Source organism: Coptis chinensis, chromosome 4 (assembly GCF_015680905.1).
Source record: "Coptis chinensis isolate HL-2020 chromosome 4, ASM1568090v1, whole genome shotgun sequence".
Taxonomy (NCBI): Eukaryota; Viridiplantae; Streptophyta; class Magnoliopsida; order Ranunculales; family Ranunculaceae; genus Coptis; species Coptis chinensis.
In genome coordinates, this window is record NC_141459.1 from 46,407,188 (window position 1) to 46,433,869 (window position 26,682).

General features: G+C 35.8%; 1 protein-coding gene and 2 pseudogenes across 3 annotated transcripts; 1 reads left to right on the forward strand and 2 right to left on the reverse strand.

Moving 5' to 3' along the window:
- Positions 1–3,707: 3,707 nt before the first annotated feature.
- LOC147503711 (uncharacterized) lies at positions 3,708–4,759 on the forward strand (annotated as a pseudogene).
- A 5,155-nt stretch (positions 4,760–9,914) lies between these two features.
- Positions 9,915–15,960, reverse strand: LOC147503712 (uncharacterized). Of its 2 annotated transcripts, XR_015192806.1 has the most exons (4): positions 15,632–15,949; positions 15,404–15,531; positions 14,075–14,287; positions 9,915–10,334 (listed from the first exon to the last, which is right to left on the reverse strand). XR_015192806.1 is itself a non-coding variant. In XM_086556952.1 (3 exons), exons 1-3 carry the CDS (start codon positions 15,879–15,881, stop codon positions 14,126–14,128), a joined length of 540 nt encoding a protein of 179 aa, XP_086413078.1. In that variant the 5' UTR covers positions 15,882–15,960; the 3' UTR covers positions 13,795–14,125. The 2 variants fall into 2 exon arrangements, 1 of the variants encoding a protein (XP_086413078.1); XM_086556952.1 differs by lacking the exon at positions 9,915–10,334 and having other exon boundaries at positions 13,795–14,287; positions 15,632–15,960.
- On the reverse strand, positions 10,343–12,664 carry LOC147503713 (pentatricopeptide repeat-containing protein At4g18840-like; annotated as a pseudogene). Its single transcript, XR_015192805.1, has one exon. The product of XR_015192805.1 is annotated as a pentatricopeptide repeat-containing protein At4g18840-like (transcript).
- Positions 15,961–26,682: the final 10,722 nt, after the last annotated feature.

Sequence of the window (26,682 nt, forward strand, 5' to 3'; positions counted from 1 at the left end):
ATAGCTGCAAGTCAGATCATTATTGATGTTGAAGTAGTAACGGAGGCTGAAAAGACTTTACTTCGTGACATATACAATGATTTAGTCACAAACAATGAAGTAGCAATCCAGTCCACTGTTGAAGACATTGATGCATTGAAACTAGAGAACAAAGAACTGAATGAGAGAGTCATCAAGCTTGGAAAGCAAATTCTGTATTCCAGAGATGAAATTAAAAAGTTAAAGGAAAAATTAAAAGAGCAGCAAGAGAGGGATATGTCTGATGAGGTTGAATTGCAACCTGATGAAGTAACGGATGAAGTCCACCCACCTAAAGAAGTGCAGTAGGGGCATCCTGATGAAGTCACGGATGCAGTCCACCCGACTGAAGTGCAGCAGGGGCATTCTGATAAAGTCACAGCTGAAGTCGCGGATGAAGTTCAGCAGAGGCAGTATGTCATAGAACCCTTTGAAGGTCCATCATTTGATTTACGTCTTACCTTGTCACCTCCAGATAACGAGGCAGATAAAGATAAAGCTGAGGAGGAGGATGTTAGAGGTGAAGATAAAGATGAGGAGAAGGATGTTGAAGGAGCAAAGAAACCTTGTTCACTAGTAAAGCCAGTGAAGGAAAATAAAGAAAGGAAAACTAAGATGATTGGCGAGGATTTCACCGGTGATAAGAGGAAAAAAATAAAGAAATGTGACACTAGCAAGCAAACTCTTGCTGAAAAGAAGGGATTTGATGACACTAACAGTCGTCCTCTACTTGACCCTAAGACGTGTCCATACTATGTGGGATTGGAAGAAAGCCATCGAGAAGGCATTGACACTTTCTTCAAAATTGCAGATAGTGGGTAAGTTTAGGATAACAAAAAATGATATTTTGATTAAATATCTTTGTTGACTAATGGTTATTTTCTTATGGTTTTTAAGAGTTGTCGCTTGGTCAAATGGAATTTTACAAGTTCAAGGTGTTTTAGTTGAAGATCTTCTCTTTGATAGAGAAATTGATCACTAGGTAAATTTTATTCATACCACAATTGGACTATGAACAATGATTGTTCATGGTCTTTAACTATGAACACTCATTGTTCATACCCACAATTGGACTATGAACAATGATTGTTCATAGTCATGAGCTATGAACATTATTTGTTAAAACCACAATTGGACTATGAACAATGATTGCTCATAGTCTTTAGCTATGAGCACTCATTGTTCATACCCACAATTGGACTATGAACAATCATTGTTCATAGTCATGGGCTTTTTATGTGATGCCAATTTTAAATAAAATTATCCATTCAATAGGTCATCGACTGGTGGTCGATAGAACTTCAGCAGAAGAAGACTGGAAAAGCAGAGACTAGTCTAATCTCTGCAAATACTAAAGTGAATTTTTTATTACAACAAAATACTATTTTATCTATTATTCTTGTCACATTCTTATTATTTAACACAATTGTTGACACAGAGAATGATGGAAGAAGGAGGATTGGAAACGATATTGAAGAGCATCGACTTCTCTTCAAAATTCATAGCGATTCTAATTCATTCCGACAGACATTGGACTCTGCTTGTGCTAGAGTTGGTGGAAGGACAACAAGCTAAATGGTATCACTTAAACTCCCTAAGCCAGACAAAAAAAAAACGTTGCAAGTAGCAAAAGAACTTATGAGTTCGACAAGAAACATTTAAATTACATAAAAAATTTATGTTGAAATATAAATAAATAAATTCTTGTAATTTTGCAGAAGAAAGGATTAGTTGAGTCAATAAACAATATTGTCAGAAAGGAGGAATTGAAAATGCAACTTCTCAGTAATAAAGGAAGAATAATTTCTCAAAAATGTCCACAACAAAGAAATAGGTAATTATTTTCATACCCCAATAGGTATGAACAATGACTTTTCGTGCATCAGATAGCTATGAACAATCATAGTTCATACCCATAGGAACTATGAACAATATTTGTTTATACTCGAATAGGTATGAATACACTGATTCCTCATATTTTAGCACTAATTGTGTATTCTTTAAATTGCAGCGTTGATTGTGGCGTTCATGTCTACAAAATGATGGAAATTTTGTATGAACAAGGTCATATGGATTTCTCTCAATTATTAAATGAAGAGGAAATACAAAACTTGCGCCCTCACATTGCATGCAGAATGCTTTCAGACTTGTCGAGAAGCTGGAGTAAAGAAGATCATGATTTTCAGGAAAATTACAGAAAGGGATTGTTTGCTAAATTAATGTGAGGAAGGCAAAAAACAATATATTTTGTGGTATTTTTTTTGCACAATGATATTTTGTTTATGAATGTTAAATATTAGTGTTTTTAATGTGTTCTCTTATTATTATTTATATTCTGTTTATTTATAACTCATGTTCATATTATTTATATCCTTGTTCATAACTGATGTTCATATTTGGGGATATGAACAATCATTGTTCATACCTACTTAAACATATGAACAATAAGTGTTCATAGCTCCAATAGGTATGAACACGCATTGTTCATACTCCAATTCGGGGGTATGATTGTTCATATCTCATGTTCATAATTAGGGCTATGAACATTTATTGTTCATTATTCCTGCTTAAAGGTATGAACAATGAGTGTTCATACCTCCAATAAGTATGAACATGCATTGTTCATAGCTCATGTTCATAATTGGGGGTATGAACATTTATGGTTCATACCTGCTTAGATGTATGAACAATACGTATAAATTTCAACGTGACGAGTGATGAAACATGATATTTATAGCATGTTGTGAATATATATGCTATGTTGGATTATTCTATGTTGTCGTGTCTGCCGAATATAATTAGTATACTTATGATTTATTATCATCACAAATAAATACAGACAACTTTAGAGAAACAATTTTTAAACCTCATTAAAGTCATGGAGTTAATGTATCATTATTTTCTTACAATTCTTCTTAATGGATTTGCATGTACCTCTTTTGTTCTTTGATTTTTACTGCCATCAAGCTACGTAGATACATAATTGAGATTCGGATTAAATATTGGTTATTGAATTGTCGGGTTTATTATTTGTGTTTGATTTCGGTTGTTGTTTAAATTGGATATGGTGGTTGGGGCTGTTGATTTGGTTGAATCCGATAGGTGGTAGTGTATTGTGTTGAGTGGGGCTGTTGAAGTTTGAATGGGTTGTTAATGGAGGTCGAGATCTATGGTTGGGGAGTGATTTCGAAATCTATGAATTAGAATTTTTGCATTAATTAAAGCAGTTGGGTTTTCCCCCCTCAGTGATTTCGGTTAGTTTTGGAGTGCCGGTGGGTGGAACTCATGGTGGCTGGCGGTGGAAACAGATTCGCTAGTGAGGGAGACAACCGAGAGCACGATCCAGTGCTCCCGGTCTTATTTTAGATTCACTAAATCTATTTAAATTCTTGGGCTTGGGTGGAGTAAAAGTCTTTTATTTCTTTGGGCCAGTTTTATATTTTTTGCTTGGGGCGGGGTCCCTATAATTCAAAGTGGGTCAAGTCTAACCCCTACAGACCAGACCACAATCAGTTAACTAGAAGCGGTTTACAAACCCCACATATATTTTGTTTTTGTCATACATTATTCGTATTAAGTCCACATAAATAGTTGTTATACATGTGAATCAAAATACTGGCCCAAAATCTCGATCCAACGTGAAAATTTGATGGCTAAATTTTGTTTATTCTATTACAGTTACTTGAAAGATGTCAAACCTTACTAAACTCGATTTTCAAGCTCTTTCAATTAGAGGTGACAATTATTTATTATGGCAGTTGGATGCCAAGATCCATTTACAATCTAAAAAACTTGGTGATTCTATTAAAGAAGGAAACAAAATGAGTCCAGAGGAAAAGGCCACAACTCTTATATTCCTACGTCATCATATTCATGACGACTTAAAGAATGAGTATCTAACAGAGGAATATCCAGCAGGTCTTTGGAAATCCTTAAATTATAGGTATGATTACTAGAAGATGGTCATATTACCAAATGCTCAAAGTGAATGGCTCAACCTGAGGCTCCAAGACTATAAGACAGTTTATGAATACAACTCTACTTTGTTTAATATAGTTTCTTGGTTGAAATTGTGTGGTGAAAAGGTAACTGATGAGCAGATGTTAAAGAAAACTCTTTCTACCTTTCATGCCTCGAATGTGCTCCTACAGCAACAGTATCGAGAGAGACGATTCTCCCAATATTCTAATATAATCTTATAACATGTCTCCTTGTTGCGGAGCAAAATAGTAACCTTTTAATCAAGAACCACAACTCCAGACCAACTGGGTCAATGGCAATTCTAGAAGCAAATGCCAGCTTTCGAGCTAGTGGTAGTCGTGGTAGAGGACATGAGAGAGGGCGTGGAAGAGGCAAAAATACTGGGAGAGATGGTCGAGGTTATCATCCTTATGGAGATGGCAATGGTAATAAAAAAAAGGATCATTGGAATACTAATGACCAACAAAAAGGTAATTGGAACAAATGGACAGCTCCACCACATAAAAGGGACTCAAATCCTCATAGCAAACAAAAGGAGAGTAGTGATATTTGCTACAGATGTGGTGGTAATGATGGACATTGGGCAAAATACTACCGAGCTCCTATAGAAGAGGTTGAAAAGTATAAAGCCTCTAAGAAAATGGAAACAAATGTGATGGAGAATTGGAAGAGTGGCCACTTTAATGATGGTACTCATTTGGATTGTTTTGATTTCCTTGAGGTTCAGTATGAGGATCCAAATAGCAATGGGCAAGTTTGATGAGCAAGCTTTCATCCTTGGAATGATTTATTTAGTTAATTATATTTTTATTACCAGTTCATGGAACGTTTACCGTTAGTATTGTGTTTTCTTCATGGAAAGTCTAGGCCATGATTGTCGTTAATATTTTGAATTTCCTTATTATGAATCTCAAGTTTTATTTTTCTTAATATACTTGTGCTAGCTAGTATCAATCTTTACAAATTTATTTTGCTTTATATTAAAATATATGGATATATAAATGGAGAAAAGTATTATGGATATATGTTTGGTAGACTATACCTATAAATGAGAAAGACATTGTGTATCATATCTAACGTTGGGAACAAGACACTCACTTAGATAGTTTGTATTACATGATTGTCAATTTAATGAGATAGTCTTCCCGTCGTTAGGGGGAAAAAAGCAATGGTTGCTCTAAGAAAGACGTGAAGTAACGTCCACTATCTCATTAAGGATCCAAACAATGAATGTGACTATATGAGATAAGGAGAATGATACACTTGCAAGCAGTTGCAGAGAAAATGCCTAAGCATTTAATGATATGGTAAAAGTAACCATGAATGTGCCAGCCAGAATTGATGTTCCATTTGGATCGCGGCAAATGAATCAATTATACGCTAAAAGCGTGGTAGACCTATAGGATCCAAAGAGAGTGCTCCTAGGAGAGGAGAATTGAGGAACCATCTTGTCCAAATAATAGCCAAGTAATGGGTGGAGCTCCATAAACAAATAATGAAAATGTGCAAATATCCAAATTCACTGAAATGCCTATGGTTGCCTATTGAGAGGCACATGTACCTAAAAATGAAATGATTGATCTCAATATTCCATGCATGTTCAGGTGAATTGTGGGATACGAAAGCACTTGTCATGGATGACATATTTAGCTATGGTATAGCTATTAGAACATCAAAGGGCAATGATGAAAAAATAAATAAACCATGTGTTTCGTCGACAAAGGAAAGATTGGCCAATCTGGAATTTGCTATTCAACCATAATTAAACTCTTTGAAAAACGTGGTGTGGACCTATAGTAAAATCCGAGGTTGGATTCAATATAGTAGCAGCAAGTTTGGTTAAAATAGACAAAGCACATGGTTGTGCGAAAACTTGGATTTGGATAAGGATCCATTTCGATTAAAGGAAGAACATGAGGAAGTTCTTGGTCTTGAAAATACTCTACTTGAGTGATATTAAAGCATTTATGTATCTAGCACAATACGTGGACAAGATCAGACATTGCATTTTCTATTAATTTCTTATCAAGATATAATTGTGCGCATACACTTAGACACTGGAATGATGTCAAACACATATTGAGATATTTTTATAGAATCACTGGTATGAAACTATTTTATTCTTATGGTTCCATTAATGACTATGATCTAGTTGGCTATGCAGTCTTTGGTTATCCATTTGACCCTCAGAAGGGGGTCACTCTCAAACAAGTTAAATTTTTATTAATAAATATGCAGCTATGTCTTGGCGATCAACAAAGCAAGATCCATCAATAGCTTTCTTAAATCGCAAAGAATTCACCACGAAGCCATGTAAAGACTTGTCTTTATCAGGGGGAGTAATAGAAGAATGTGTCCCAAGACATATGCACTGTACTATTTTCCATTATCTAGGTTTTCTCTCACTGGGTTTTCCTAGTAAAGGTCTTTATGAGGCAATATTAAGCAAGTCACAATGATTCTGAATAATGTTGTACTTTTTTTCCTTGGCTTTGGTTTTTTCCACTGGGTTTTCCTTAGCAAAGTTTTAATGAGACAACTATTATTGGATCCACCAGAATTTTCACAAGAATGGTCGACATCCAAGGAGTGTTATGAAATCCGTGGGCATGGATGCCCACCATTGAGCCCATATGGGGCACCTCCTCATATGTGTTTATCCTGGTAATCCTTGTCTCTTGGTGTTGTTTATCCTGGTAATCCTTTATCCTAGAAAGAGGTTACCTAGTTATATATAAAGGTAACCTCCTCCCATTCAGGAACACTTTTATCAATCAGATTTCTCTCTTTCTCATTCTCTCCATGATTCAATCTATTTAAATTAGTGTGGTCTCACTAAGTATATTTAATTCTAACACAAATGAAATTCCAACATAAAATATTAACATAGCGTATTTAAGCCGATCTCTGAAAACTCAGCAGATGTGATGAAAGTTTGTGACAAATTACTGCCATTTTGCAATGGCAGTTTTATAACTTGTGAAATCAAAAGAAGAAAAAGAAAGAAAGATAGCAACGCTGTCATAGATTAAAGTTGGAACTCATTAGTGAATAATTAAGAATCTGTTGGACAACAAAGCGTGGCGAATTTTTTTGACAACTATTGTTTTACCAAATCTCTCTAACAACCCATTGAACTTACCAGTAAAAAGCTTGTTATAACAAAAAAACAGCTCTTGTTAGCATCTCTAATTACTCGCTGGAGTTGCCGGATCTTCCTGAGCTTACAATGCCTGCAAGTTTCATTAATTGTGATTCAAACAAGTGAGCAATTTTATTTGTAAGGTTCTCTTATCCGAGATCCTTCTCCCTTAATTGCAGGTCAAAGGAGAGAAGTGCCACCACTATTGAGTATTGAGAAAGGACCCTCCAGACAATTTGGATTAGGAAGAAGAAACCATTACTTCATTCTAGTTTGCGGCATAGTATACAGGTATATAAAAGATAATGGATACATCTTGAATGGAAAATAAGATCAGTGCATTGGGTTGGTTAGTAGTTCCTATAATCTAGGCAGTATTTGTAACTAGTTAGGTAATCTTAGTGGGTTAGTTACTTAGTTAGGAGTTTAAGTATTAGTGGTTAGTTTAATTGGAGTCCAAATTTGTTCACCAGCAGGCTGGTGAAATCTACTACCGAAAAAGGAAATAATGATTCTTGCAAAGATTTTCTCCCAAAAACAAGCTTACTCTTTCTATCCACTTCCCTCCAACTTCCATTATCTCCCTCTATCCCTCGTCTTTTCTACTCTTTTATCTTTTTTTTTCATATAATTTTTTTTAGTAAATCCTACTTAGATATGATACCAAAAAATACTATAACCAAAATTAAATGGGGGATTTCTTCTTGTATTAACAAATTATAGTAGTTATAATTAGTTTTATTCCATTTTTTTTATTTGGTTTAATTGAACACTTGAATGACTTGGAAACGAGATAGGATAAACATTTATATCCGTGTGGCATGTTGAAAATTTTAGAGTACTATTGCCATAACACAGTCACTTCAGAACTTCAATGAACGTCTCTTCTTCTTTGTATTTGTATTTTTTATTTTTGAAGTCTTGTTATAATGACACTTTGAAGTTGTTGACTACGTCTCTCTGATTATAATTTTTTTTTTTTTGATATTTTGTTTATATAAGGAAGGATATAACAAGTTGAGAAGGACGAAGAACAGAGGAAGAAGAAACTCGTTTGGAGGGATATGGAGGAGTCCGAATTTGTTCACAACACATTTGGCTGGTGAAATCTACCAGTGCTCCTAGTCACCCACGTGTCTTAATAAATCTCTCAATTTTATTTTTCCTTTTTACAGAAATTAATTAAAAGAAAAACCCAATAAACCAAAAATAACGATTTTTCCAAAAATTGTCTCCAGTGCATACTCTCTCTTCCACTTCCCTCCAACTTCTTCTCCCTCCATCCTTTTTCTTCATCACTTGCTGAGACTAAATTTAGATTATGTATCATACATTGTTTGCTTCCACTATTTGCAAAATGAACTCTGTCTCTTTCCTTACACTCTTTTTTGAGGTTTTGATCAGTTATCACATAAATCAGATGCATTGTGCATAGAGCATCTATTAAAGATGATCAATTACTACAGCCTAAAATTAATAAATACTAATTTGAAAAGAGAGCTTTAATGCAAGCATCAATCAGTTTAAGAACAGGCTGAACAATGTCATCATCAGTTTGTACACAATGTCGTTATCATCAGACTTGGAACGTCGATTTATACTATGGGATCAAGATTTTGTGGAAGCAGGTATGGGCTTTTTGACGATTATGTTTAGTTACGATACTTGGATTTGGAACTGGTGTCATACTTCGGTGCAAGCATTGCGTCTAATGTGTTAACTAATTTCCACATTAGAATTGTTTAAAATGTGTTCGGAACTCAACTTTGTCAATGGTAAGACAAGAACTTGTATTTGCTTGTTTGTTTGCTCCAATGTTACCAGTAGCAGGAAGAGAAAATTGTTTCTTTGTGGTTAATTTCTTTGCCAGAGACATTTACTGAAAAAACAGAGAGATAAAAGAGTGAAGAAGAAACTCATAGAAGAAGAGAGATGGAGCCAGAGAAGTGGGGAGAGAATATGACAAATTTTTTGGGAGAAAATATCGTACAAAATATTATTTCTTTATTGGTTTTTGAGTTGAGGTGTATATTTTTTTTATTAGTTTCTCTAAAAATAAATAAATAAAAATGAGACTTTTAGTAATACATGTGTTCTCCTCCTAGCGCCTTGGTAGATTTCACCAGCAACTCAATGTGGAGAGAGTAGTACGTGTTTTGGGGAGAAAATCTTGGTATTCTTTTTATTTTTATGGATATATTCTTTATTTAGTTTCTCTAAAAAAAGAAAAAAAAAAATAGAAGAGTTTTAATAATAAGGTATTTAATAATACATGTAGTCTCATTATAGTGTTGGTAGATTTCACCCGCAAATATGACTACCTAAGGAGATCTAGTATGTGGAGTAGTGGTTTATGGCTGTAACTTACATGAACTTGTATTTAAACTTGTGAGTGAATAAAGAAAGTAAGCTGATTATTATTTGATTGACACATTGTGCTTATCTTGGACGCATTGGTTCCCTCAATAGAACCATTAGGAGGTTTCGGTTTCCTCGAATTAACCCAAATCTATATACAATCTAGTTGATTGTATCAAAAAGTGTCACCACTATTGAGTATTGCGAAAGAACCGTCCAGACAATTTGGATTAGGAAGAAGAACCATTACTTCACTCTAGTTTGCGGCATAGTATATAGGTATGAGTCAGACAAACAAATATAAAAGAGAATGGATACACCTTGAATGGAAAATAAGATCAGTGCATGAATACTCGTGTAAGTGTATGTGCGCGCTACTCTTTGTATCATTTGGCAAGACTGGTATGGAAGAATATTCAGAAAGGCTTATTTGGGAATAAACGAAGAATGCTTACAAAGAACAAGAAAGATGATGATAAACCTGAAAGTAGGACACTGCCTAACATATTAAAAATGCAGCTGATCAACCTTATTGAAAGGGTTCCTAGTTTCTGTAAGCAGGAGAAACCATGTGCCTTAACATGGATTGCTCTTTCAATAAAGTTCGAACTGTTTTATGGTTGAATCAGCAAGGATGCTGATCAGCCGTCTGCAACTGCAATTGAAGCTCAAGTAATTGTCACAGGCGTGCAAATGGGGAAGGACTTGATGTAAGAACAGATTTATGTTGCGTCAGACTACGAGAAAGCAGTCGAGTGTTCTGGGCAAGCCACGTTCTTGGAGATCCAAGAAACAAGGTGGCAAACAGCTTCATGAGTATGGAGTTCAAGCATTACTGTATCCAGACAAAAAAGCAGACTTGTCAGGCAAACCAATTGGCTAGATAAGCTTGTAAATATGCTTGTTGGTCCTTTTTCTCAACTCTTTGACCCATATGTTTCCATGGTGCTGCATGGACACTAGGATGTAATCCCATTTTGTCTCAATACGATTTAGTAGGGATCAGCCTCATTCCCAGCTTAAGATAACAAAAGATTGATAAATCAAAAACGCAGAGAAGACAGCCACATTTTTTGAGCACCTTATGAAATGATTCTGTATAAATATTGGGGAAAAAATAAATAAGTAAACGACAGTAACAACATTTGGTGATGTAGCCACTGGTTCTTGTAGTACTCTTGTATATGTAGTACTCTAGTAAATATTGTAGTACTCTTGTATATGTAGTACAGTCTGAAATTATAAGAGCTAGGACACTTTGAGTTTTCACCGTCTCTCCATAACTTAATTTGTGCACCCATTTCACTCAACATGGAAGACACCATGCTTCTCTTGTGGATCGATTCATGCTGATTATTTGCCTCAGCAATGTCAATTAGGCTTAATCCTGCAGCTTTCTGCAATCCCTGCTCTCTCATCATCATTCTCAATTTCTCAACATATTCCTATTTATCTTCCCTGGCATATATGTGTGATAACAGCACATAAGGCCCTACATCCCTTGGTTCCAACTCAATTAGTCTCTTCACCACTATCTCTCCAAGCTCAAAATTTGAATGAGTCTCACAAGCAGACAATAGAGCTCCCCACAAGGGTGGCCCTGCCTCCATCCCCATCTTTTGTATAAGCTCCTCTGAATCTTTCATCAATCCAGCACGACCAAGTAGATCAACCATACAACCATAGTGTTCAACTTTTGGCTCAATATTGTAAACTCTTTTCATCAAATCAAAGTACCACCAACCCTCCAACGCCATTCCTGCATGGGTACAAGCAGATAAAACACAAACAAAAGTTGCACCATTAGGTGTTTCTCCACTCTTTTCCATCTCCAAGAACATCTCAAGAGCCTTCTCACCATACCCATGCATGCCATTGCCCATTATCATATAGTTCCATGACACAACACTCCTCTCCCGCATTTCACTAAAGACTTCTCTTGCCAAGTCCATGGCCCCACATTTCGGGTACATTGTTAGTAATGAAGTTGGCAATAACACATTCGGTTCAATTCGTTCATTTTCTTCTATGTAGGAATGAATCCATCTACCTCTATCGAGTTTACCCAAGTTCGCGCAAGCAGTCAGTACACTCATTAGAGTAGCCTCATTCGGTTTTACCTCTCCTTCCTGCATCATCCTATCAAACAATCTCAGACACTCAGCGTTATCCTTACTACGCGCATAAAGAGCCAACATGGTATTCCAAGACACCACATTTTGACTCCTCATCAGATCAAAAAGTTCACGAGCAACCGAAACATTCCCAATCCTCGCATACCCATCAACCATAGAGTTCCAACTAACAACATCTCTAGCCGCCATCCTCTCAAAAAGCCCTCAAGCCGCCTCCATATCCCCAACTCCAACATAACCTGCGATCATCGAATTCCAGCTCCAAACATCCCTTTCAGGCATCACATCAAAACACTCCCTTGCAACACCAACTTCCCCATTCTTCACATACCCATCAATCATCGAATTCCACAACACCAAATCCAACTCACACATGTCACCAAACACCTTCCTCGCATCCCAAACTCTCCCAATCTTCAAATACATATAAATCAGTGCATTCCTTACAAACAAATCTACCTTAAACCCTCTCTTCACAATCCTACCATGGGCTTTCTCCCCTTCATAAACTGACCCAAGTTCCACACAAACCTTAACTAAAATAGGAAAAGTATAATGATTATGCTCAACACCTCTTCTAACCATGTCCATGATAAAACTTAATAGCATTATCATCCTCATTAAACTTCACATAAGACTTAATAATAGTATTACAAATAAAAGCATCAGGTTCATCTATACGTAAAACGATAACAACAACATGATTAATCATATAAGGGTAAGTGCAAAGTTTCTTTATAACACGACTCCAAGAAAGAGGGTGTTGAAAATGGTTAGAAACAATGAGTTGAGTATGAAGTTGTTTGAATGCTTTTAAGTTATTGATATTGCGTGATTCTAGAATGCGTAAAATGGGGTGGTTTAAAGTTAATGGGGATGAGTCATTATTGTTGTTTGGGGAGAAATCGTAGTTGAAGAGTTTTGGAGATGGTTTAGAGATGTTTTTCTGAGTTGTGAGGAATTTGTCTAGTGAAAGTGATGTTATTAGTATGGCTGGTTTTGAGGATTTGATTGTAATAGGCATTTTTTTTTTCTTTCTTTGGCGGGAAAAATGAAAGTTATAAAGTGAAGCTTTATAAATCTTTATGGCTTTGATATTGAATTTGTTAAATTTCGTAAAAAAAAATTGTGTTTTGATTATTATATAATTTTTTTAAAAGTTTATTTTTTTAATTCATAATTCTATGACCCATTTGTTTAGGTTTAGTCGTTAGCGTGGGGTGCCCTTGGTAAAATTAGATATATTTTTTTTTGGTAACCATGGTAAAATTAGATATGACGACCCGTATCTTGTTAGACAGGAAACATTTTCTTCCACTACACTAAGCATACAATTCACTCACTCTGAATCTCAAACGTCTTTTTCACGCCTTGAGTAGCATCCTTTACTGCACGAAATCCCCCTTCAAAACGCCATCACTCCATTTATGGTAGAGAACATCTTAGTTACTTAACACCAAGTTTTAATCACTTGATCCATTGCTTCTACGAAAAAACTGCCTCATGTTTTAGCGACCGCAAGGGATTGCTCATTTGCTCGTAGAAACCCCTATGTATTGTCTACATAATCTAAAGCATTATGCATTTACGAAGCGGTACAAATGCATTGATTTAGATTCTAAATCGACTACAGAAACTTGTACTGGACCTACTCTTAGACCTTTAGGATTCCGTCCAACGATTTAACACTGGCTATCTGCTGATTGAACAGCTAATCAGTCTTTCCCATTCCCAAATTATCCGTCATGACTTTTTTTTCCAGGTTATTTAGAACCACTGCAAGAGCACATTCAACAACCCGACTTGGGCCTCCTGTGCTCTCTACACAAGATTAAGTATATCTAAAATATTCAATTGTAAGCAAACTTCCCAATCACTCAGACTGGAATTTAGGGTCATTCTCAGCATTTTCTCTCAATTACTTAAACAGTTCTAGTTTATACGTGACAACCATCTAAAGTTCTGAATGAATCAGTTGTTTCGCTTCACCAAACACCAAAAATATGTGGCTTATACTAGACTGTGTTGACACATTCTTCACCACTCCCACAATACCCATTGAGCCAGCAGGGTATAATATGTCACTTACTGTATAAATTACTTATTGTCATGCAACGAAACATTATACTAGGGTGAAATTTTATCCATCAAGCAGAAGGAAGGAGGAACAGAAGTACTGTTTGAAATTGTTCTGAAATTTTTACATGTCTGAATCTGATGAAGTGTAGTGAACAAATTGCCATATATTACGACAAACAACCAAAAGCAATATGGCAGTCATTGAAGACTATCATCACTAACTCTTTCAAGTTTCTTATGATCAAGGACTAGCTAATTCAAAAAAAGAGAAGTTAAAGATTACACATGAAGACTTCATTGAAAGAACAATACAAAAGCTTTCAAAAATCTGACTTCAATATAGAAGCAAAAGCGTCATTACCAGTCACAGATGAAGGTTCTTGTGATTTCTGTTTTATGTAGACTTCAAGGGTCAAGCTGTATTTGCCGCCTCTGCCTCAAGTTTCTGTAGCTCTGCTAGTCTCTGAGCCCAAGCTCTATCCCGTGCAACTGCCGCCATTTTACGCTCTATCCTCCGGTTTCTCTTCTTCTTTTTGGCCTCCTGCACCAGAACTTTCCGTTTCTTTGCTTCTGACTGGTAAAATATAAATATAAAGAAGTTATTTTAAAGGAACACAAACATTTCATCAAAGCCCTACTGAAAACCTGAAGAAAACCAGAAACTTAAAAAGTATTAATAATAAAAAAAAGAAATAAAATGCAAATAATAACCAACAAGGAAGAAAACAAACTTTGATGATTTTAATTGAGTAAAAAACTGTACAATAAGTGAAAATCAACATTTCTAGTGAGTATGGTACTCATCCTCGAACGAAAGTACTAGTGAAAGTTATCATCATGCCAATGTAGTTGCCTCAGGTTAGGGTTAGGTTCCTGTATCATCTACATGGGCCATAAAGTGTGTTTGTCCACACAAAATACTACCACTGACCTAGACAGACATTCAAGCATGTAGTTCATTTATTCAGTCTAGAGCTACGCTACAGAACAGGTGGGCTGAACAGGTGGGCTCTGTTCCTGTTGCAAGTGCAGGAGCAGTGTCGGCCCAAGCAGAAAGTAAGTGGAGTGCTATATTACACTAAAATGTGAATGTGGTTGCAGACAAATTAGTCTATTTCAACCTTTGTATGGTAGCTTCTCTACTCTTAGTGGAGTAGGATACTCTGTATTTACCAGGGAAAAATGGGGATTGGCGGGTAGAGTTTCGTAATTTTAACATCTCTCTTGCAATATGGTAGTAGAGGTTTGGAAAAATAATTACGGAAGTAAGATAGATTCGGTGAGAAATATGTATGCAAATATATACTTGAATAAAATATGCAGTGAATTTTAACAAGGAGCTGTAAAACAGAAAGAAGAGCGTTACCCTATCCTCCCCGACTATAATTCGGTTGAAGGTAATCGTTAAAAGTAAGTGTTTCTGACTATATTTGCAACTTCAGGGGACAAAACAACACTGATCAACAATGAATGCATTCAAAATTGTCTCAACAAATATAAGGTTGCCCGTAAAAGGTGTCAATTACAAAAACTTAGGAGTTGGAATTATTTTTATATAGAGCTTAAAAAACGACTACATGACCCCCACCCTGGAGTAAATCATGGAACACGAGATGACACATAAATCTACATGATGCCGAAACAAAAAAGACATTGAGAAGCACCTAAGAAGAAGAAGATTGAAATATACCTTGATAAACGCCTTTCTCTGCGCAATTCGTTTCTTCTCATTTGCATTCCTATTTTTAACACTACCTTCATGAGGTTTATTTGCAAGTATTGATTCTTGGGGTGTATGCTGAACCAAAGCATATGGTCCTGCACATTTGATCACACACAGAAAATAAGAATAAAAATTTCTACATTTTAAAAGAGGAAAATAAAAATAAAAATTTGAAGAAATGTCAAAATGAAAAACCTGGGGGTTTTATGGTGGTCCGTTTTTTCCGATTTGTGAAGCCTGGTCTTCTTTTGGGATATCGAGTTTCAGTTAAGCTATGAAGACCTTTATAACTGAAGAGCAATGATTGACGAATTGAGTCGAACTGGGATGCGGGTGGTACGAATGGGCCATTAGATATCTTTGCTGGAAAACGAATGGGACTGTGGGTGAATATTGATCGGGTTAATGGTCGAACAATAATATTTCTCAACGCTCCCCACCCCATTCTCTCTCTCCTCTCAAGTCTGAACAAAGAAGTGTTCTTGAAACAAAAATGGAGATTTTGGAATGGAACTACCAAAATAAAAAGGAAACTTTGGAATGGCCTTATTGGGCCTTTTCATTAGGTTGTGATGTTGGGCTTCAAAAACATTCTGATATAAAGCCCACGGGCTCAACACGGAAAGAAACACATAAAACTGGGGTAAAACCTTAATTCCGGTATTTATTAGCCCCTAAAACCCATTGACTTTGGCAATTAGAGCTAAATCCCACCCGGCTTTTTAAAGTGTGAAATAAAGATTCCGGTTTAGCTTAGTTGCGAAAAAAACCAAACCTGTCTTATTTATTTTTTTAAAATACCATATATACCATTTTATATCAATTTTTTTACTCCTCAAATTAGTTATTCATATACCTTGGTGTTTTTTCTTCTCTCTCTCTCATTTGCAGGTCAGGTAGGATCATCAGGTTGCTTTATTTATTTATTTCGTAAAGAAGTACAAATGTATTTAAGCTAAACCTTAACTTTTAACATTTCGAATATGTCAAGATTCATTTGTTTATTTGCTTTAGATCTAATTTCGGTTTTGTAGTTGGGTTTAAGAATGGGGAAATTAAACTGTGATGAGTTACCGCTACCAGCGTTGCTCAAACAAGTGCTAAAAATACATACCATGGCATCTAATTCCACTGTCAACAAGGTAATAACTTTTTTTTTTGTTTTTTTAATTATAATTAGTTGTAGTTTTTATATTAATTAAGAATTCGATGTTGTTTGGGCTCTGTAGAACATGTTGAAAAAGGGTGTGGAATCTACGCACAAGTGTGAGGATATGGTAAATAAACTTGAGTTGTCTTATGCTAATGAGACTAAAAAAGATGTTGCTATCACTAATCTAAGTATATCCTGGTAATCATTTATTTATTTATTTTTACTTTTATTTTTGCAAGTGTGTGGTTGTTTGTTATTTTCATTTATACGTAGAGTTAAATGAAGTACGCGTGTTCGAATTGTTTTCAGGAATTATAGAGAAAATCCTAATAGCTTTTTTCACCAGACGACCCGAATTAGAAAATACGAGGCTAGAGGCTTGGGTTACTGAGATTTTGGATTATTGATTTGGAGGAAGTTTAAGTACTGTGATGGTGCCTGCTTCACGAAATTTCTTCTAAAAGTTGGATTTTTGGTGAGTCGAAAGAAATTTTATGTACGAGCTTTGGTGAAGCCGCTTCCTATATGGAGTTAGTTCGCATCCACGACTTATGAAATGTGGTTGGATGAGTTTAGTTTTGTAGAGTCTTATTTAGTAGCGAAAATCCATAATTACATTGGTTCGTTCCAAATAGTTAGATTTAATTATATAACCGGTGGAATGGATGCTACAATGCCCCCCAATTGGATTCAACTCAAGCTATTGAAACTTAATGTGGGTATGTCTTGGTAGAATGAAATAATAATAAGAAAGTGGATGGGCAACCTTCAAAAAAGTAATTGGCAGAGAGAAGGCAAAGAAAACAGTTGAATGATTATTATTTGTATACTCAACAATGACAACTCTACTTTGCATAAACCAAATAATCAACTTCTTTGAAGTTTCCATTAAGAGTGTAGTTTGAATATTTAGTAATCATAACTCTACTTAACATATGAAAAGTGGTATTCTCATTTTTACTGTGAAGTACTTACGATTGCACTTGCAAGAAATATTTTTTGGGTTAACGAGTATTACCGCCCCACCCCCACACCACTGGGGGGGGGGGGTAATACTCGTTTACCCATATTTTTTTTTTTGAACTTTGGAGTCATCGTCACTTCTGCCATCTTAGGCACACTTATGCTAACATCTCGATCTACTTGCTCTTTTTGGTTTTATACTAGGAAAAATAGTAGGATTTTGTTTTTCTTAGTTTATTCCTTGCGTTGTTACAAGTACCTTTCTCGTGTACAAATTCTCATTGGAATAAGAACTGGTATCATTGATATTGGCTAACAAGGCAAGTTTGTTTGGTGGGATTTTACCCATGAAAGAGTGGTTCATGCGGCTGTGACAGTCGATAGCCGCATGACCATATTTGCCACAGATTTGGTATTGAGGTGTAGAGTTATAGTTGCTAGACTCATTGTAACTGGAAGCATTGTTGTTGGAACTAGATGCACCAGTGTTGGTCCAAGGTTTAGAACCACCATGGGAATGAGAATTACCTCTACCTCTACCATAGTTAGTGTAGCCATTGGAACCACCACTGTGATTATAGTAACATCTACCATTACCCCGTCCATTAGAATTATAATTGTGTCGACCATTACCTCAACCATATGAGCCTCTTCCTGAACCAGTAGATTGATTATGACTATAACATTGATAATTTAAGGCAGCAAAAGCTTGAATGTGATTAGTAGGTAATATACCGCGAGCTTGTTCATCAATATTTAATTCTTCACTAAGAATCAAACCATATAGTTCATCAAGAGAAACAGGATCATGAATGGAACGAGTTCTTATAGAGGTGCAAAAAGGACCAAATTTAGCAAATAAGCCTCTTAATATATGAAATATAATATCAGACTCTTCAACAGGAGCACCAATAGCTGCTAGTTTATCAACAATGCACTTAATAGATTGAAGATATTCAGCTATTATAAAGGTACCTTTCACAAGAACTTGAAGTTAAATTCAACTGAATGGATATGACATGAGATCTGGAGATAGAAAACCATCTTTCCAATGCATTCCAAAGCTGCATGGAGTTAGATATGCCAACCACATAAGGGAGAACATCTAGAGATAAGGTGGCATTTAACCATATGAGAAGCATATAATCCTTCTTTACCCAAGCAATATAGTTATGATTGATTTTAGAAGTAGAGACTCCATTTTCAGTAGTCACACACTTTGGTGGACACACATCTGTTCCATCAATAAGGCCTTCTAGGTCAAAGGTAATGAAAATGGGAAGAAAGAATTGTTTCCACATTAAATAGTTTTCACGGTTCAGTTTAAGAGGAACCATGTAAGCAATATTCGGAAAAGAATAGGAAGTGTTTGATGGTGGAACTGCCATTGAAGGAAAAAGAGGATTTAGAATGTTGGGGTTTTGGTTTTCATATTTATGTTGAGTTTGAGTTGAGAACTCTGGATTTGGATTTGTGACCTCATCTGAGGTGGGAGGGATTGTTTGATTGTGATTTGAGGCTTGAGTTATCTGAGGTATTCTAGTCATTTTGGTTTGAGAAGTAAATTGAAGAAGAAAGTTAAGTAAGAAACAGAGATGAGTATAAAGGACTTGAGGACTAGAATGATTTGGATCTATACCATAAACTGTTGAACGACGTCTGGTACCATGAACAGATATGAAGAGAAGAGTATTTTATTATCTCAAGTCCTACTACAGTCCTTGCTGCTTGCCTGAACTTTCTCATATTACATGTTTATATGGAGACATTACACTAAAACCTAAACCTAAAGCATATTGTTGTAGGTGTCTACTGCTGGATTGGTTACAATTGTCATGAGTTGTCCACTGTTGGATTAGTTACAAGTGTCATGAGTCCTTGTATAAGGATGTGCTCATTGTAGTGTTGTTAGGAAGCTTTGACTTGCGTTATACCCTCATTCAAGCTGAAAGCAGATTGTCGGACTGAGAGCTTATTTGATAACTGCTTGAACTTGGGAGAAGAGAGTGCCTTTGTAAATATGTCGGCTAACTGATCTTTGGTGCTAAGATATTGGACATCCATGAGCTTCTTAGTGACTAACTCTCGAATGTAATGATAATCTATCTCGACATGCTTTGTGCGAGCATGAAAAACTTGATTATTAGCTAGAGCAATGACACTAATATTGTCACAGGGAATCAATGGAGGTGAGTATAGAGGGATTCTGAGATCTTGAAGAAGAAGACAAATCCAATATAATTCAGCAGTAGTGTGAGCCAGAGCCCTATATTCAGCTTCACTAGAGGAACAAGTGACAGTGTGTTGTTTCTTTGCTGACCAAGAAAGAAGATTGGATCCCAAATAGACACAAAAACCAGTGATTGACCTTCTATCCAGTGGACAGCCTGCCCAATTAGCGTCGGTGAAGCATTGAATAGTTAGAAGACTCTTTGTAATCTAGAGACCATGATCAATAGTGCCCTTTAACTATCATAATATTCTCTTGACTACTAACAGATGAGGAGCTCATGGATTATGCATAAACTGGCATACAACATTGACTGAGAAAACTATATCAGGTCGTGTCCAAACGAGGTATTGAAGAGCACCAACAATAGATTGAAATTCAGTGAGATCGGCTAGAGGTTCACTAGTGTGAGTATCCAGGGTGCAACTTATAGAGAAAGGAGTTGAACAAGGTTTAGCATGAATCATGTTAGATTTAGACAACAGAATATAAGTATACTTTGTTTGTGATAGAAATAAACCACTTAAATCTCTCTGAGCTTCCAATCTCAGAAAATAATGAAGAGAGCGTAAATCCTTCATGGCAAATGTAGCACTTAGTTGCTTGGTAATATCTATGTAGACAAGAGAAGAACTTCCGTTGATCAATATATCATCAACATAGACGAGAACATATGTAATAGTACCATTATCACTAAGTGCATATAGTATAAACTATATTTATAATTTTTAACATTTAATAAAGAAAAGTGCGTAATTTACATCCGAAAAATGCCTAATTTTTGCAAATATTTGTATCCCATCCACAAATAGTTGAACACTTTGTCCTAAAAGTGTAAAGAGATAAGGAAAGAATATACCATAGAAACGTGGCAAAAATTGGCGGTGCATGTAACAACAATATTATAAAGAGGATATGATAACATGAAGTACAATCAAACTATTACGTACTGATAAGCACCCAAAAGTGTAGTTTAAACCCGTTAATAGTATTCTACTTAGGCCAATTATGTTTATAATAAATAAAAGTTAGTAATGTTTACGTGTTTTTGTGTATTCCAGGTCTTGAAACTGTTTATGTGCTTAAAGACGCCATTTTGTATGGAAAATGAGTCAAGATGATTGTTGAGAAAGTTCTACGTTTAAAACCCAAGAATCATGAAGAAAAGTCCATTCGGGTAGAAAAAGAACATAAAAAGTCAACATAATTTCAAATGGGCATATCTTTGAACTCAGGCCTCGGAATTGGGCCTACTTTATGTCAACACGACTGTCTCGGAATAAGCTTTCCAATGGATCCCTCCTTGCCTCAATTAGAGCTATAAAAGTAGATGAAAAGAGTACTAAAGTAATTTCCAGCAGTTATAACCTTTTTAGACTTAACCTAATGGACTTTGGGCTCACTATAGAGGCCCAAAGTCCCCTTTTTTGGCCTATGCATGAAAATGTAACCCTAACCCTCTCCTATATAAAGCGGGCTAAGGCTAAACACTTTCTCTCCTTCTTCTCCTTCCTCCCCTTAGTTAATAATTAGTTTAGTGTAGTTGTAGTTTAGTTTAGGGTTAGTTAATTAGTTTAGTATGTAGCCTCTATTAGAAACCTTCAATAAAAGCTTAGTTTATTCAATTCTTCTTTACATTATTATCTCTTTACATTATTGCTTTAATATAATGATTTCGATGACACAAGGGTAAACCTCCATTAAAGGGGGTTTATGAAGTCATGTGAGGATGATTGATTAATTAGAATGATTGTTGTTTAGAATAAAGTTTCAAGTTTGATTTTCATGGTTGTTTAGAGATAAAAACCGTAAGAGTTGAACTAGAGTTTAGAGCCACCATCAAAGAGATTTGTGGTGGAGCTAAACTTTCATGCTAGTGGAACCTTGATCCGAGAGGACTTGGTGTTCACTAGGGATCAACAAGCAATTCGATAACCAACCTAATGGCCGACCGAATTGCGTGGTGGATTGAATCTTCTCTAATATCTTTCTCTCATTTAATTTTACTGTTTCGTATCTATTATTTACTATTTTCATATCATTATTACTCTCTCATTAGTTAATAGTTTGATTAGTCTAGATTCGTTACAAGTATGTGCAAGCAAGACTGGAGAACACGATTACTCCTCTTTATCACATGATATTTGAGAGTATTATTTCATCTTGCTTTATTACGTATATCGTGTTTAGAATAACAAAACTGTTTTTACTATTCACTAACCAAAACACTGTTTTCACTGTTCATGATTTTCTGAAATATTTTTGCTACTGTTTTAGTGCATACGAGTTGTACAGCCAACTCCCTGCCCTCCTGTGACCTAAAAATTTCAAACCCTAGTTTTAACTCACGAGCGTGTGAGCACCCGAGATTTGCCTTTACAAAGCGCGCCCCGCACATTACACCCTAGGCGCGACCTACGCCCAATTTGCCCTATTCTGAAGTGTGCCCCACGCTCCTTTAAATTTACGAAAAAAAATCACTTGCAAGTACAAACCAATTGTAACCAATCATTGTATTGCACTAAAACGCGACCAATTCATAATTTAGCCTATTTTTTTAGCTTGCTCTAAATAATTAGCTTAGATTATTTTTTTAATATTAATTGCAATATTATCCCACGAGTACAATATAGTACACGTATCTAAAAATTCAAATATTTTATAAAAAAAAAAACTTTTTTCATTCTATACGGTGTCTAGAAAACTCAAAGAATTGGGGTTCTCTAATTAAGGAACGTGCACGTACGGACAACCTCCCTCAATTCTTAAGTGGCCTGGCCATTGGTTTGATACAAAAATACAAAAAAAAAAAAATTAATTAAGTTAAGTTAGTAAACCCACCCACTACCAATTCAAAGCCCGTTTCATAGGCTTAACATCAAGGCCCAACACGAAGCCCATAGTAAAAAGCCTTAACCTAATTCTTAAAACTCTTGGACTAATAAGGTTAATCTTTTTACAAGACTTCACAATCCACATCATGTACTAGGACCAGTACTCGTATAATCATTCAAGTAACACTATATGTGCTTCAAGGCTATTGAAGACGCTATTTATACGCTTAGCAAGGTCGCTCCAGGTAACACCTCTTTACATCCTCGAATCTACTGTAAGAGGATTCTATTTCTAGTAATAATCAGGCTAATTTTTGCATGCTCATTAGGAATTGCCTATTAGACTTAAAACTTGCATGAGATTAAGATCTGGTATGCATAAACCCACCATATTAGTTTATCGTAGATGCAAAAATAATCGCCTATCTAGAAATTCACACATCACCACACACATAACACCTACACCCACCCCAACTACAATTGTAGCAATGGGTGAAGAAATAGCAGAGAGACCCCTCTCTGATTTTTATAAGGCTTTGAACAATAGACCCGAGTCTTGCATAATTCTTGTAGATACTACGGGAGATTTTAGAATTCCCCCTAATATATTTAATCTGCTACTTGTTTTCCATGGCTTAGACTTTGAGAACCTTTATCAACACTTACGTAGGATACAACAAGTAATTACTACATTTCATCATCCTAACGTAAGACTTGAACAAATAAAGCTAAGGTTGTTTCCTTTCACCCTAGCTGACAAAGCAGCAGCTTGGCTAACAGCACAAAAGCCAAACTTTGTCGACACATGGGAAAAACTAGTTGAACTAATTATGGAACAATTCTACCCACCATAGAAGACTAATGAGATGCTACAAAATATTCACTTCTTTCACCAAAAGCCTCAAGAATCCTTTTCTGAGGCTTGGAATCGTTTCACTGATCTTCTAGTATAATGTCCCTATCATAATCTTGGTAAAGACACACTAGTTTGTGCCTTATTCAAAAGCCTATCCCAACACCATAAGGAGACATTAGACATCATGAACGGAGGTAATTTCTTAAGTAAAGGAGCTACAGATGCTTATAACTTCTTAGATAATCAATCCAAGAAAAGTAACAACTGGGAGGTTACGATTACTCCCGCTCCAATACTTCTTCTTCAACAGTTAAGGCAACCAGTATGTTTGAGGTAAAACCTGACCATGAACTTAAAACTCTTATTGAATCCCTCACTAAAAAGGTTAATGCCTTCTCTATGCATAAACAAGAAGTGATACCCACTCCAGTCATAAACATCAACTCCCTTCTATGTAATGTATGTTTTAATCCCAACCATACCAATTCCTTTAGTCCCTTACTCTACGGTTCACCGCCACCACAACCCATAGATAATTATGCTTTCACCAACCCTAACACACAATGCATGCAAAACACTAATTATAATCAACAACAACAACCTACATCCCCAGGTATTAATTATCAAAATGTTAGGCCCACTACAACCTTCCACCACTTTAACCAACATCTAGGACAAGGTGATTTAGGTGACCAGAATAAAAGTTTAGTGCCCGTGACCCAAAACGATCAACATCAAGACGTGACCACGCACCAAGCCTTAGTTCCATTCACTCCACTAGTTAAACCATCTACAGAGGAAGTACTAGTAACTTTGCTGCAACATCAAAATCAAATTATGCAACAAAACTCTAATTTGATGAAGGAACAAAATGAACAAAACTCCAACTTGATGAAGCAACAAAATGAACAAAACTCTAGATTTATGAAAGATTAGCATGATCAAAACTCTAAATGCTACAACAATCGATGCAAATGATGTAGTCTTTGTGCCAAAAGGTACTTGAGTTGTCTCCTAACCAAAATAATAACCAACAAGGCGTGTTTCCAGGTCAAGCAGTGTCTAATCCTAAGTTAACAAACACTGCCTTTGAAGTAAATAATATTCAATGTCATGGTAATATAAACCAAGGGGACCTATAGGCAGTCACTACCTTTCATTCGGGTAAAGTAGTGATAACCATGTGACTATTCCTAAAGATCACCCACAAACTAAGAATGAAACCATACCAAATACTATCATAGAAACTGAAGACCCTACAACTATAGACGTTCCAGTCCAACCACAACCAAAAGGTAAAACCTTCCAAGACTCCTTAATAGAAAATTGATGATCCTACACCTGTAGAGGTTCCAATATGGAAACCTAGTTGGAAAATAGCAAAAGATAAAAAAAAGGTTAATACTTATGTTGACCCATATGCTAAGTATAGAGAAAAACCACCGTTTCCCCAGAGATAGTTGTGTCTAAAAAGGACGAGAATTTTGATGAGATTAGGGAAGTATTTAAAAATCTGACTATAAACCTACCTTTTCTAGATGCTATAAAAAGTCTACCTGGACACACTAAGTTTCTAAAAGAGTTGTGCACAATGAAGAGGAGAATCAACATGCCCAAAGAAGCCTTCTTAACTGAACAATATCCCTCTTTATCTGAACATAATATAATTGTTAAGTACAAGGACCATGGTCGTCCTACTATACAATGCACCTTAGGCGATAACTTCATAACAACTGCTCTATTAGACCTAGGGGCAAGTGTTAACTTACTCCCTTTTTATTTATATAAACAATTAGGTCTCCATGAACTTGAACTGACCAAAATGGCTTTGCAGTTAGCCGATCACTTTATTAAGTGTCCTAAAGGTGTAGTTGAAAACATTCTAGTTAAATTTTAGGATTTTTATTACTCGGTCGATTTTGTTATTCTTAACACATAAGTTGCTCATGATTCTATTCCCATCATTTTAGGGCATCCTTTCTTGGCAACTGCCAATGCCCAAATCAATTGTCAGGATGATCAATGACTCTTTCCTTTGGAAATCTGTCTGTAAAAGTTAACATATTTAGACTCAAGCAGGGACAACTAGGTTTGCATGTAGAAGGAGAAGCAAAGTCCATTGAGAGTTTTGTATCTAATATTAGTACGACCGACGCCTTAGTCCCCACCCTAGTAGATACTCCTCTTATAGAAGAAGACAAAGATCATAATTTCTACTCCTTGAACATAACTGAATTAGAGGAAGAATTTTCCACCCTGCCTTCCGACCCTATGATAGATATAATCAATCTCACAATGGACGAGATAGATGAATTTCTCAAAGATGTAGATGAATACCACAATTATGTGGATACGAACAACCTAGATGAGGAATTCAAAGAGTTTCTAAGAGCCTGTGATGATCCACCCTCTCCAGAACTACCTAGAGCACCACCTGACCATCATCCACCTAAGCTAATCGCTCATAAATACCAATCATTTACCACCACCAATATTCCCCGCCCTCCACCTTTTCAAAGGAACTTTCAGTTTGCACTAAACCTTCTTGTTTCTCCTGTCTTCATGACTTTCTAAATCCATATGGTGAAGAAGTAATACCCAAGGACAAGCCACCTGACACTTTTTCATTTTTTTCATCCCTTGCTTCTCACACTTATCGAGATTCCATGTATTTTCCACAACCATCCATTTTCTCACGATCATTCACTTAAAGACCCTTTTGTTGGAGGAAAAAGAAGAGAGTACACACTCGATTAGGTTATAGATCCATCATAATTCACTCTCATTCTGCTAAGCCACGTCGTAGAAAATCTTAGTGCCTAATTCTATTTGGGGGTGCTTTCCGTGTTAATTATTTATGGAAAGACCCACAACTCTTTAGATTGTTGATATATGGTAAACTACATGTTAATATATATTAGACAAAGTCTAGAGTATCTGACTATAAACGACTCATTTTATTTCATCGTAATTTTGTTTTTCAAAAATAAAACTTATAAAAATTAAAAAATTAAAAACATAAATATATATTAGTAAGTCTAGGGTATCTGACTTTAAAAGACCCAAGTTTTGTACAATACCACCTTTCTGGAGTATATGCCAATTTTTTTTTCAAACTTAAAAAGTATTTTCAAATTTTGTTTGGGGATAGCGTGTTTTGGTCTTTCATTTCAAAACTTTTTGCCACCTTTTGCCTATCATGTTTACTCC

Excerpts from the sequence above, each read along its gene's own strand:
- LOC147503712 (XM_086556952.1), bottom strand. The coding sequence starts at position 15,881 with ATGGGGTGGGGAGCGTTGAGAAATATTATTGTTCGACCATTAACCCGA. Across the intron at positions 15,532-15,631 it reads GACCACCATAAAACCCCCAG|GACCATATGCTTTGGTTCAG; the intron begins GTTTTTCATTTT and ends TCAAATGTGCAG. Across the intron at positions 14,288-15,403 it reads AGAGAAAGGCGTTTATCAAG|TCAGAAGCAAAGAAACGGAA; the intron begins GTATATTTCAAT and ends ATATTTTACCAG.